We start from the raw sequence: 13,790 nt of genomic DNA, 5'->3' as shown, positions 1-13,790 counted from the left end.
TTATAATAATAATATTTCACATGCTGTGTGCCTAGGAAACGTCAGGAAGGCTGGGTTTTAATGTGAAGAAACAGTAGTCATCTAAAATAAAATAAAATAGATGTATGCATGGTTTCCATCTTGACACATAGTTTTTGGCATTTTGCTGTGTGTGTGTGTGTGCGTGCGTGTATGTGCGTGTGTGTGTGTGTGTGGGCAGAGAGTGGAGGAAGAGAGAGAGACCACGCGTTCGTGTGTGTGTGTGTGTGAGTGTGTGTGTGACAGGGTGGCTGGCCGTCAGTTTGCTGCAGACCTTCAAAGCGGAGAGATCCGGTAAGAAATGCGCGTCTTTCTTTCATTTAAAAAAACAAACCAATCAAACCATGTGAATAACTGCCGCTTGAACTTGAGGTTTCCGCAGGAGACCCCGTGTGTGTGTGTGTGTGTGTGCGCGCGCCTCTGCGAACCAATTAAAGAGAGTTTCGGCGGTGGTCTTTGATAATCATATTCGGTCGTTTTGTAGATGAAGAGACATGCCGGCGGATTCCCGTTGAACACGGGTTATTTCAGAGCGGCCATTTGTTTTTTTTTGTGTTTTTATTTATTGTGACTGACCTGAAACAAGGGTTATAGAAAGGATGCGCAGGCTCGTCCGTCCAGAGTTATTAATTATTGAGCTCACCTATTGAAGTCTGGCGCTGGGGAGAGGAACCGCGCTGGGGAGACAATCTCCCATCACCGACCGGACTTCGCTCACCGCGTGAGGCTGCAACAGCTGCAGACTCCTGTGAATTCAAGTGGAAGTTCGTCTTTGTTTTTTCACACATTTACATTTACATTTATTTAGCTGACGCTTTTATCCAAATATATATTATATATAGTAAAAAAGATATATTAAATATTTAAATATTATTATTTTAGTATTTCAACGCATTAAATATGCTGAGCTGCTTCCAGTGCTACGATTAGAAACAATGAGAGAAAGTTGTGTGGAGCGGCTGGGGGTGTATGCCTCATTTTCACCTCCTGTGGTCCATTGGTTTCCCTTCAGTATTCTACAGCAAACCATCCAGAAAGTATAAAAAAAAATCTTGAGAAATGAGATGACATTCTAACGTGCGTCCTTCAGTTTGAACTTCATGTTGAGCTTCTCCACAGGAGACGGGAACACCGAAGCCATCAGAGACACATTGAGCACATTTCTCAACCCTGGCGTTTGTTTGTGTGTTTGCGAGCGTTCAGCGTGCCGCTGGGGTGATGAGGACGGGTGGGCTTCGGAACACGTGTGTCCCGGCCGCGGGGCGGAGACGACTGCTGGTTAACCTCGGCGGCTTTGTCAGTGCTTCGCTCACTCACAGGACTGACTGACTGACTGACTGACTGACGGCTGAGCAGAATCACACTTCTGGTAGCTTGTGTTTGTCGCAGTGTCGGAGGACAAGAACAGTGGCCGAGTGGCTGGTTTCCCCTTTGCTGCGCTCAAATCATTGAAATCAACTGAACTCTGTGAGACTGGAGATCTGTTTGGAATACCATTTGGTGAAAAGATGGATCTCTTAACACCCCCCCCCCCCCCCCCCCCAGCTCTATGGAGTTTTTTTTCGTGGTCCTTAGGCTCGTTGGCCTGCAACTGTTGTCCACTGTTTGCTAACACGTTAGCCATGTCAACTGTATAAGGTGATAATAGGTCAGATGTTGTGTTCACTGCTTGTGGCCAAAACAATCAAGTAATGCAGCTTTAAGATTGTTGTTTAAGTTGATCTTCTATTCCACACTGTGTGACAGCAGCACACACACACACACACACACACGTATATATATTTTATCCGCTGAGGATTAGATGAGATGCAGTTGAAAGCTCCAGGAAAAACTAGTAAGCGGACCTTGAGCGAAGATTTTGCTTTTGTCAAACTGTATGTTTACATTGAGGGAAATATCCAAACCCAAAGGGTGTTTTTGTTTAGTTTTTAATGGCTACACCATTCCATCAAATGGAAATATTCTTGACGTCTTGTACACGTTTCTTCAAAATTCAGCCGCACGTATCATTTACCTTATCTTATTATCCCTGAGGGGGTTAGAACAATGCAACATTGCCCTATAGTCACTACAGGCTTTCTTACTTCCTGAAAAAGAAGGGAATCACTTTAATTTTCCCATAACTAAACCTTGACTCCCTGCCCACAAAAACAGAGGATCGGCCCAGAGGCTCTGTTAATTTAGCCTGAATTTAGACCCCTCATTGGTCACATGTAGACACAGTCTTATCAGGCTGTCTTACACTGACTGACTCACTTCTAGTAAGCTCCACTGTCATGAATGGAGGAGCAGCAGCAGCAGCAGCATTGCCAAAGCACTTCAGTGCACCGCAAAGCATTAGTGCTCACCATTTACACTAACAGCAGTCACGGCACAGAGAAAATGAATTCGAGACTACTAATTGAAGAAATCAAAGAGATAATAGGAAATGGGAAATAAAGGCAATTAAGTTGTAACCAGCAACACACACAAAGCGTGCGTGTATTTTTCCTCGTATTGAGGTTTTTCCGATCACCAGTCAGAGCATAACTCCTCTGACCACACGAATAACTGTTTGTCACGGTGTGATTCCTTTTGACTTGTGGTCTTCCCAGATCATTCAAGCACCCTTTTTTTAATCTCCTTATAGCCCGTCCTTGGGTCCAGGCCCAGACATTGGGCCACCAGTTGGACAGAGTGCAGTGGCTCTTTGTGTACACGAACCTCTCTCGTCCAGGAAAAGGCCATCTCAGCGCTCCGCAGACATTAGCAGAAAAGCAGAAAAAGCCAACCCCTGTTGGTAATGTCAGTGGCTTTACATACAGAATTCTGCTGAGGCAGTAGTGCTAAATCTGGAGACCAAAGACTGCCAGGGGCCCTAAGGGGTGTCCAAGGGGCCTTTGAGACAGTGGCCCTGGCAGAGGTCCCTTGGTGTTCCATGGTCTCTATCAGGCTGACAGTGGCCCTTCACCAGTCCCACAAGAAAGCTCTGAGTCCTGCTAAAGCCCTCCTGGGATCCACTCAGGGCCCCCAGAGAGTCCCTAGAAAAACCCCTGGCTACCCTTTAAGACCCCTGAAATTTGTATCTGGGCTCCCTTGAGGCTCTAGTGGAGGTTTCAGGGGTCTTCAAGGATGTTTCAGAGTCCCTCTGCAAAACCTCTTTTAGGTCCTCTGGGACCTCCAGCAGATGCTCAAGGGGGACTCACGGTGAGTGTTTTTCTCATGGGGGTTCCAGGGTCTCTAGAAGGACCTTTGATGATGGAACTGGGTCTGCCTGGGATAGACCTATACCAGGGCCACAGTAGCCCTCCACCAGGCCCTGAGTGCTGGTAGAGGAGTCCTGGGATCCTCTCAAGCCCCCCTAGGACTCTCTAAATCTGGATCCCACTGGAAGATTGACCCTCCGTGTGGCCGTGGTGGGTGTCTCCAGGGTCTCTAGAAGGACAATTGATGATGGAACTGTCCTCAAGGGTCCTACTAGTTACCCAAACCTCCCTTAAAGACTCCTGAGACCAAGACCACCTACAAGGACCCCCAGAACCCCCTTGTGGACCCCTGAGACCTCCATTAAGGCCACTGGATTCCCTTGTTCTGGTGAAAGCAGTTGTTAAGGGGGTTCCATGGTCCTGAGAAGGACCCTTGATGGGTCTTCAGGGGTGCGCTGGAACCCCCTTGGGTTTCCCTCTATCAGGGCCACAAGGAGTCCCAGGTGGCATCTAGCAGGACTCGAGGCTTCCTTGGTGGGGGAGGGGGGGGGGCTTATTCATTGATAACAGTTAAAAGTGCAGTTCCATAATTGTTCAACAGCAACTCCCATATGGCACCGTGGATGGAACTCTTTGGGAAGTCCTGCTATGCGCCTGGATGGAGGTCTAGGACATGAGAGGATTAAAAATAGTTCTCAAGTTCTTTGTCTTTAATTACGTTTCTTTCTTCCTCCTCCTCTCATCGTCTGCCTCTTTCTGATAAGCTTATCGTTCAGAGTCCCCAGGTGAGAGGCGGCGAGCAATTAGGTCTCTGGCTAAAAACCTCCGAGGACACCTTCGTTAATATTCTGTGCGAGTGTTTAGCGTTCAGCAGGTGTTTTGGGTCTGGCAGACCAAACTGTAGCCCTGTTATAACTAGAAGTCACTCTGGATACTGGACTATTATGAGCTGAGGCTGGCTCATGTAAAGCTCATGTCTTATTTACAGTAAGCTGGACCCACTTTCAGCCTCATTAGGAGAATGCCGCGGATAAAAGTGTCGGGGGCGAGGGGATGCTGAGGCACGTCTGCGCCCCGTCACATTCACTGCTGCCTTTCCACGGCGTAGGCATGATCATTTTACAAAGCGTGTTTTTTCATTCGCATGCTGTATATGGGGATATTGGGAAACGGACGACGCGCATGAATAATGTATTTAGTTTTCTACTCTCTATGCCCGGCGCATAACAAAGCCATACTTATAAAGGCGGATTGTATTTCCTTATTGCGGTGATGTGGCCATAGCTTACCTTGAGCAAGAATGAACTACCAAGCAGGCAGCTGCCCCAGGGCTCCAGACCCCTCCTGCTCCCCCCTACCAAAGATTTTCCTATAATATAATTATTTAAGTATATATCTTTTGGTTTGAGCTCAAGGGCTGAGAAAGAATATTGCAAGCAACATTGTGCTACATTACAGAGAAATACAAAACCATAGTAATGAGCCCTGCCTGTTTATGGCAAATGAGGTCATGATTACCAGCCGTAACAGCGTGCGGCTGCTATGGTTTCCCCCTTCACCCTGTGTGTGTGTCACCATGGCAAAATGTGGTCCTGGAGACACCTACTGTAGTGAGAGCTACCACGGAAGCGGTTTTGAGTCCCTTTGCCAGGTGTTTGTATGTCTGTCTGCGGACAGATTTTGCCGACCTGATAGCGCGTTACAACCCGTGTCTAATGGCTTTAGTGCAACTGTTGATATTTTGGGTCGTCAGTGAAATATCCCAACATGGATGGATTCCTTCCTTGTGTGTTCTCTTGAACTCCCGAGTTTGTAGGGACGAGTCAGGACGTTTGTCTGTCCTCAACACAATACCTGGTTGTATCTGGATGACGTTTGGGGCCTGAGGTTACGAGTGAGATTGTACAGTCAGTATTAAGATTAGGTTTAGGGCGTTGGTTTAAGGTTAGGCCGAAACTTAACACAATATTAATAGTAAATATGGTGAGATATTTTTTGAGGCCCGAATCGCCTTTGTGTCTAAGTACAGCTTGTGTCTTCGTCGAAAATGTCGTTTCAACTGTTGCAGCCATGATATTCAGGAAGGAAACACAACCCATCTGATACTTTTGTGGTATGCAAATACACTGAACGTTAGCATACTGCCATTTGCTTAAAATGGTTAGAAATGTAGGCCAAAAGGGCCAACAGGGTGGAATTGGCCAAGAGCCATTTTTGAATGCTGAATTCCAAACTAGTTTCATGCCCGTAGTAGCGCGTGTCACAAAATCCGCTCTCACCACTTGCCACGAACAACAAACACTGACTTTGTACATCCTTGCCTGTGTCAAAGAGGCAAAACGAGTAACGCGCTGACGTTTATTCGGAGTGACGGTCCCAGCGGCCTCAGAGGCCGAGCGAACACACTTATCAAGCTGCGACGTGAAGGCTGTGTGTGTGTGTGTGTGTGTGTGTGTGTGTGTGTGTGTGGAGCTAGAGGGTAACAAACGATGATATCAAATCGTATTTCACGTCGCCTCTGAGGTCCGATCTCTGTGAGCTACAGTATCGGGAAGAAATTTTTTTTTTTTCGAGATTACTTTTATCGACGGTTCATGACATAAACTGGAGGGAAATCTGTGATTCAGGTCGAGAGAGAGTTGCTCCGGGATAAACAAATGACTTCATCAGTCTGCCCGAGGCTGACGTGGGCTGAGATGATGTTCACTTCAGAAGGCCACTGATTGGAAAGCAGGTTGTTTTGGGTAAATGCAGACGACATATGTGGTTTGAATCTGTAAATGCGGGATAAAGACACCGGAGACGTTAACGGAACAGTCGCTCCTCAACACGTGTTTCTAGATCGATATGACACAGGCGGACGGGCGGCATGTCACTCCGCTTTCTGGACGCGCACTTTAGATGATGGATCATATCTGCTGCCGAGCGTAAATCAAAAACAAGGCCGGAGGTGGAGGATCCGATCCACAACCTCCTGGACCAAAGGAAGAGAATTTCCCTGTAGGAGGAGGAGGAAATCATTTCTGGGCTTTTTTCTTTGACAAAAGAAAATCACGAGAACTCCACCTGCTGAGAGTTCCATGTAGCTTAACGTGATGGACATTGTCTGTGATAGGCTAAAAAAAACAGAAGTCAGCTTTTCACTGTAAACACAGCCACAGTACCCTTTATATCCATGAAATACCGGTCCAGCCATGTTTAGCTCTACAGCTCATCTGCAACTTCTATTGTGAGCATTAACAGGCTGTCAGTCGTGCTTTTAGCACACGTTACAGGATAATGTAGTTAGCGTAAAGAAAATTGCAATTGAAGCCTTCATCTTTAAGGGACAGGGGAAGACTGGCGACTGTGTTTCATTTTTGTGCAGTGACCAGTTGCGTCGTGCCTTTGTTTCTGTCTTGTATTTCCTCCCCGAGTGTGTCGTAAATCAAACATGGCCTCCAGGTGGACAGGCAGCGGAGAGACAGACCCAGACCTCAGCGGCAGGAAGGGAGGGAGGGAGGGGCATTTTCACACCAAGTTTACTTGAAAGAACACATTTTTCTTATCGTATCCGAGAAAACGTGTGGGACTCGGTCGTTGTTGTTGTTGCTGTTGTTGGTTTTGCATGACAATGTGATTGTGGTGTCAACCCACACCACGGGCAGGAAATCCCACGTTTTGGCACCATTTCATTCAGGTCTGGGCCTCATTCCTGTCTGCACATTCACGCGTTGTGACGCTGCGATGAGGATACAGCGGCGCTGTGTTAACTCCCGCGAGCTTGCGACTTGTCATTATGCATCACAGCAGTTAAATATGAATATGAGTACAGCGGACTCAGGGCTGGGTCCATGTGATTAAGTTGGGGTCACTGTGATGAGACCGAAGCCTGAAGACATTTCACGTCAGCCTGCTGGTGTTGTTGTTGTTGTTGTAAAACCTCTCATTCCAGGAACTTCGGCATAATTGGTGCTGTCCGGTAAACTAAAACAAACACTGGGCTCGCGGTCTGCGTCCAAGTCTGCAAGTGAGGACGAGGCAAGCAGCGAAAAAGTGATGCAGTGAAGAGATGTGTTTATTTGTAGTGTATATCACTACGTGACGTCCATCCAACAGGTGATCACACAGTGAGGCTGAGGATAACAGCCGCGGTGACGCTGATGGTCAGGGCGGCGATGGTGGCTGTGGGACCAGTATGTTCCCCCGTAGGGCTGACAGGACCCTCATCAGGCGCCTGATTTACAACTCGCTGCTGTTGCCATAGTTACCGCTGTCAGGGTCACTGATCATGGAGCAGCACTCCAGTGAGCTGCTCTCGAGAAGTTAGTCACGGTATTGATCGCAGGGTCATTTGTTAACTTATTGATCCTGGCGTTAGAGGAGGATTGGTTAAGTTTTTAAAAGTTACCAATGTTCAGTGACTGGTCTGTTTGCTGGGAGAACTGGGACTGTGTGTGTGGCGCGCTGTGGACATGCAGAGCTCGGCGTACAGTACGGTGACACCCTTGACGAGAAGGAAGGGAAACAGGTGTCACGTCTCATCCTGTAGCATACACGATATAGCTTATATCATACATGCAGACCACAACGTGGAGCTATAAAGTGCGCAAATAGTGTGTAAAACAGTACACAAATGCAATGAACATGGTACAGAATAACCCACAGCACCACATAGTATCAACCCGTTGAATTATTTCATCCACATCGACCCGTTTTTCACTTCACAGTTCACAAAGCACTGGGAACAAATGCTTCAAACAGGCGCGTCCGGAGGCCGGATGCACTTCAGATGAACAGGTTTGGACGAATGTTCGGTCGGCAGCGCTGTTGTTCTGTCTCCCAGCGACGAGGCCATGGGGCCCCCTGTTCCCTCAGCGGAGCTTGAATGAGGATAAGCTGAGGTGAAGACTTTGAATTGATGATTCTGGGGCGTGCAGTGATCGGAGTCTCTGTTGCTGGGGGGGGGGGGGTCGGAACAAAAGGCCATTAGCTCTTCTGACCACTTGAAGGATCAGTTTGTAGGAACCTTTTTATTGCCGGAGATGTCGAGTGAGCACCACTGGAGTTATTGTCATGAACGCCATCTTCACCATTGTGCTGTCTGGGGTTTATGCCTTATTGAACAGTTGTCGCCTCGTGCGGTGTGAGGTAAACTGTTTTGCTGACTGATGCCTTCAGCCTTGTGCGTATATCTGCAGCACCCCCCCCGTCATGTGTTATTAGTGCACGCTGCGTGTGTCATGCCAAATAGGTGTGAATTTCTTACTATTCTTTTTAATTGTTTTTTCGTGTGTTCGTCTCCGCTATTTCCAGTTGTGCATGAAGGGGATTCATCTCCAGCATCCCGTCCATCTGCGTCTCAAACGGATTGCACATATGTTTCAGTCTGGATGTGACGGCTGGTTAGAAGGGGGGTTAGTGTGTCGGGGCGACGCGGCGGCGGTTCCACGCGTCACCTCGGTTACAGACGCCGACTGATCCATTCACACCTGTGTCTGCATCCATCGTGATTGACTCCGGTCAGCTGGCTGAACAAGGGTTAAAAGCATGGGTTAGCTTGACTCCTCAGGAATGCACAGTATATATCCAGTATGCGCCTCAATCCGACTGTGGTTTATTTAGGACGGAGCAGAGAGCCCCACAGCGAGAGAACCAGGGCTGGTGCCTGTGGTTTAAGTGTGTTGTGTTAAAGTGGCCGGTAAATGGTTTTGGAGGGTGTTATTACGGAGCCATTCTAGAGATGCCAAGTTATACTCGGAGGCCTCACTGTCTGCCGTTGACTCGGCGCCGCACTGAACGAAAGGAAGCGACGCTGCGTTTAGATGCTATTCATAAATCCAGCTCATTCGAACAGCGTCAATGGAAGTCAACTCCAAGCTAAATACGTTTATGCGCATGTATCCAGCGTCACTTCCGTCCGTGTGCCGTGTACTGTACAACACAGTGAGAGGGAGGAAAAAGGCTGAACTAAAGCGCTGACGGACACTTCTTTTGCCTTGCATTTAAATGTCACAGCCTTTTCACAAAAGGGGGTTTTTCTACTCGACCGTCCAGCTATTAGTTTCGCGATGTTGGCGCCACAGCAGGAGTGGGGGCGACCAGGGGCTCAGATAAATGAAAGTGAAAACTGCACGGTGCATAGCCTGAGGTTTTGCGCCGGATCGTTGTGCCGGTGTGAAGGCAAGAAAGGCGTTTATGGACCAATCTCCGTTTGAATCATGTGCTGGGCGTCCGTGTCAACGACAGGCATAGATAGATCTTTTTCACTCAGCGTGAAACCTTTTCCGTTTTTTGAAATGGTAGTTTGGCAAAAGAATCCCAAATCAAGGTCCGCTCACTATCTTTTTCCAGCCTCATCGCGTGGTCTTCATTAGCAGAGTTCTGTTGAATTTCCGCCTCTGTTGCATTAATATTAGCGTTCGAATGTACTCCCCTTTGACGTAACCATCTAGATCAAATCTAATCTGAGGCCTTTATATATTACGCTTGCGTGGTTTTACTGAGTCAATTTGTTCTCGCTCAAGAGTGATGCGGTACAGCTGCAGTGATGGACGTCTGTTGCCCTAGATTTTAATCACTGACGCGATCACCATTAGTAGTTGAGTTGCGAGAAAATGGAATAGAGGAACAGGATGCAGTCGCGATTTCAACAGGAAGCCAGTGTGTTTCTTTACGTCACATTCCCTCCGTCTCTGTGTCGATCGAGCTGAGCTAAGTGAATACGGTTGTGATTTGAAAAACGAGTGCCAATAAGAGCGCCCCCCCCACCCCCCCACCCCCGACCTGCTGAGGTTGGTTTGTATAATGTTATATAATAATGTCTCTAACCTCTAATACGCTGAATTCTTCTGTGTTCCGCAGCGACCACACGAAACTGGACTACTGGACTTAAGCCGCCCCCACCCCCCCGAGGGTGAAGATGAAGACGTGTGCGTGCGATGTTGCGTGTGTGCGCGCGGGCGTGTCTGAAAGCATCGGCGTGAGTGTGTCAAAGGTGAAGTAGCGCGAGTGCGAGCGGGGTGTGATGGTGTTCGCCATGTCCGAGGAGGACGTGATCAACTGCACCATCAGCCATGAAATCCACCAGTACCTCTTCTCCTGCGTGTACATCCTCGTGCTATTGGTAAGTAAACACCTGAACAAAAAAAAAAAAAACCCCACAGTCCAAAGACATGCTGGTCAGCTGAACCGGTGAGTCCCCAAACTGCCCTGTTATCCAGCAACCCGGACTGTGCAGCTTTAAATATGCAGCCGGCTGTTCAAAGTCTGGCCACCAACGGGTGCCTAATGTCACCAAGGGCCCATGCACACTCGGGAATTACTTCCAAATTGGACAATACTGTAACTCACAATGTACGTCCAATGTCAACTTTTAGTGCCAGTGGCAGATTGAATCCTACTTTCACGGCGTAAACCTAAATTGTTGTAGGAAAGCATGAATTAAAAAAAAAAAAAACGTTCGGAATGAACGGAATGAAGGGGAGGGCCTGCCCGGTCCTGTCAGAGAACTGATCACAGCGATTGATCTTCTTGACTCCAGGTCGGCGTCCCCTCCAACCTGTACTCCTTGTACCACGCTGCTCTGCAGCTGAAGCAGAAGAACGAGCTGGGAGTTTATTTAATGAACCTCACCGTGTCCGATCTGTTGTACCTGGCATCATTACCCTTGTGGCTACAGTACATCTTTCAGGTAGTGTAATTTCCCACAAAGTATCCCTGATTCTGATTCTGAGGGAAACTACAACTTTGCCAGTGGAATCATAAAACCGTAATACATCACTGTATATGCACTTTTAAGCGTTTGCCGCGTTGTTTCAGGATGACGACTGGCGTCACAGGGAGTGGTTGTGTCAGCTGTGCGGCTTCCTGCTCTATGAGAACATTTACATCAGCATCGGCTTCCTGTGCTGCATCAGCCTGGATCGCTACCTGGCCGTGGTCCACCCTTTGAGGTACTTGTGACCGCCTTGAGCCCCTTCAGCTTTTCACCTCTCTCCCTGTTCACCTGTTCTCTCTCTCTCTCTTTTTCTCCGCCCGTCTCCAGGTTCACCTCTCTCCGCTCCATGAGCGCCGCGTGGCTCGTTAGCGCCATCATCTGGCTGAAAGAGATCGCCGTGGGCGCGGTGTTCTTCCGCCACAAAGAGCTGAGCCAAGACCGCAAGAACCAATCAGTGTGTTTCGAGCACTACCCCATGAAGCCGTGGGAGTATCCCATCAACTACTACCGCTTCACTATTGGTTTCATGTTCCCGCTGGCAATCCTGTCGGTGGGCTAACTGTTTTGCAAATCTATTACTGAGCACATTTTGTTGCATTTTAATCCCATTTGAGTTGATTTATTCCGATTTCTTAGGCCCCCCCAATGACCTTTTTTGTGTCTAAAACCTCTGCTTTAGTGAAGATGTTGGCCGCCAGTTCAAAATTTGAACGGTGAGGTCTTTAAAGCAAGGGACTTTATAATTGCCAACTGTGGCCACATTGGCAGCTAAAAGAGGAGAGAAAACCCCCAAAAAACTACAGCCTGCACACTTCCATCTCCACACAACTAAACCTGCTGTCAGCTCAGCTGTGTAAATAAAGATTATTCAATGGAAATACGAAGTCAAGTTCGTTGTTTTTTGTTTGTTTTTTCTCGGTCCAGATCAGCTACCTGTGTGTCCTCCGAGCCGTGGGTCGGAGCGCTGGGACACAGCCGGATCAGAAGATGAGGATCAGGCAGCTGGTCAGCAGCACCATCCTCATCTTCCTCGTCTGCTTCTCCCCCTACCACGTCTTCCTGTTGGTGCGCACCTTGCTGGAGCGGGACTGCAACTTCATAGCAGGTGCAGTTTCTTTTCTACAAAGTAATCCAGTGATTAAGGGTGATTTTTGTAACCACGTGGGCCTGTGTTGTCATTTTTTCAGGCATATTCAACTACTACCACCTGTCGCTGTTGCTGACCACCCTGAACTGCGTGGCCGACCCGGCTCTCTACTGCTTCGTGAGCGAAAGCGCCCGCCACGGCCTGCACAGGGCCATAGTCCGGCCCGTTGCCAGGATACTGTGCTGCTGCCGTCGCCGCGGCAACGCCAGCCCCGGCAACCCAGCCACCGACTCCCACGAGGTCGCCACCGACGAGAACAACGGCCGCCCGACCGTGATGCTGCTCACGCACACCAGCGCGCTCAGCGACGTGAAAGCGGACGCTCCCGGCAAGAACACAGCTGTGATCACACAGGCCGACGAAAAGCCCGTCGCGCCCTCAGCTGTCCAAAATGACAGAGGCTCAGTGCGTCTCAAATGCGTGGACAGTGAAAGCAAGCCCGGCTGCGTGATAGCCATGGAGGAGGAGAGCCAAAAGACGGAGAGGACTGAGGAGACCGGCAAGAACGCCGGCTGAAGCGCTGCAAGGAGCGGTCAGGAGCCAAGCACGTGCAGAGCCGTGGCATTAAGAGGGCAACACTGAGTCCCAGACATGAGCTGAACCACAGCTAAGAGTGAGTGGAGACCTGTTCTAGCCCGCTGCCCACCCGGCTGTGTTTACATCATCATCATCATCATCATCCAATGGCATCGTACTGAAAACATTTCCTTCTGCCTCTCCAGTGACGCTACGGGGGAGCTCAGCGTCAAGCTGACGCCTGTTTCGACTCCGTTTACATTTCCCTGCTCTGTAGACGTCGTGGCCTCGTCATGCACCAGGAGGTCAAAGTCAGTGACCTGTAATTAACGGTGCATTTGGTTACCAAACCCATGGAGGGGAACTTGTCAGTATTCCTTTAAAACAATAGTATTACAGCACCACTTTCGAATAAGGTGCCCTTTAAGAACATCTGCACCCACGAGCGCAATAAACTGAAGGGGTGTAAATATCTGTCATGTGATCACGTCAGCACTGAAAATCTTTCACCATAGTCCAACGTAGTCGGTTCATCACGTGTGTGTGTGTCACCGCTGACGCTCGAAGCCATTTCGGGTTTTTTATCCAACTGACAGTTGAGAATGATCACTGTACAGCGAGTCCTGCAGGAACTACGTCACTGGGGCGTGGCTTCATGTCCAGCAGGCTGCTTCATCATGCTTCATCAAGTCCACCACCGGAGGAAAGCTGATTCTGGGGGCTTAATTAGCATCCACATCCGGCGCAGCTTTGAGAATGGCGGCGTTGCCATGTGTCACCGTTATTCAAACTTGAGGCCAACTGAAAGCAGCTAGCCTGGTGGGCTTCAGATTCAGAATTGACCCTATGCGTGTTTGAAGCTCCTTTTGACGGCGTTTATCATTTAATTTTGGTGATAATGAAGCTATTAAATGCCAAGACATGAATTTACACCCTCTGTTGTTCTTATTAATGGCTTATGAATGAGCAGAAAACCATTCATTTATGTATATTTTTTGAAAGGGTTACTTATTAGAAAGTGGTACCAGTGTTGTGGCATGTATGCTCCATAATGCTGATTCTTGGCTCTTCCGAGAGGAAAGCTATAATGTGGTGACTCACTATTTCTTTACTGGCCTGACACCTCCACAATTCTTTCTGCCATATAACCCAGAAGAAAAAAGAATAAAAAAAAAAATACTCCCACTGCTCCACTGGGTTGAATATTAAAGGCGTCCATGCCGAC

At 48.5% G+C, this 13,790-nt stretch overlaps 1 protein-coding gene across 1 annotated transcript; it reads left to right on the top strand.

The window, feature by feature from the left end:
- The first annotated feature begins 10,209 nt into the window (after nucleotides 1-10,209).
- Nucleotides 10,210-12,565, top strand: LOC139297863 (ovarian cancer G-protein coupled receptor 1). Its single transcript, XM_070920672.1, has 6 exons — nucleotides 10,210-10,308; nucleotides 10,726-10,875; nucleotides 11,004-11,137; nucleotides 11,230-11,452; nucleotides 11,827-12,007; nucleotides 12,090-12,565. The coding sequence occupies exons 1-6, from the start codon at nucleotides 10,210-10,212 to the stop codon at nucleotides 12,563-12,565; spliced, it is 1,263 nt and encodes a 420-aa protein (XP_070776773.1).
- Nucleotides 12,566-13,790: the final 1,225 nt, after the last annotated feature.

This window comes from Enoplosus armatus, chromosome 15 (assembly GCF_043641665.1).
Source record: "Enoplosus armatus isolate fEnoArm2 chromosome 15, fEnoArm2.hap1, whole genome shotgun sequence".
NCBI classification, from domain to species: domain Eukaryota; kingdom Metazoa; phylum Chordata; class Actinopteri; order Centrarchiformes; family Enoplosidae; genus Enoplosus; species Enoplosus armatus.
Note: the sequence above shows the minus strand (reverse complement) of the source record. Positions and strands in the feature narration are given on the sequence as shown.

Excerpts from the sequence above, each read along its gene's own strand:
- LOC139297863 (XM_070920672.1), top strand. The coding sequence starts at position 10,210 with ATGGTGTTCGCCATGTCCGAGGAGGACGTGATCAACTGCACCATCAGC. Across the intron at positions 11,138-11,229 it reads GCCGTGGTCCACCCTTTGAG|GTTCACCTCTCTCCGCTCCA; the intron begins GTACTTGTGACC and ends GCCCGTCTCCAG. Across the intron at positions 11,453-11,826 it reads TCCCGCTGGCAATCCTGTCG|ATCAGCTACCTGTGTGTCCT; the intron begins GTGGGCTAACTG and ends TTCTCGGTCCAG.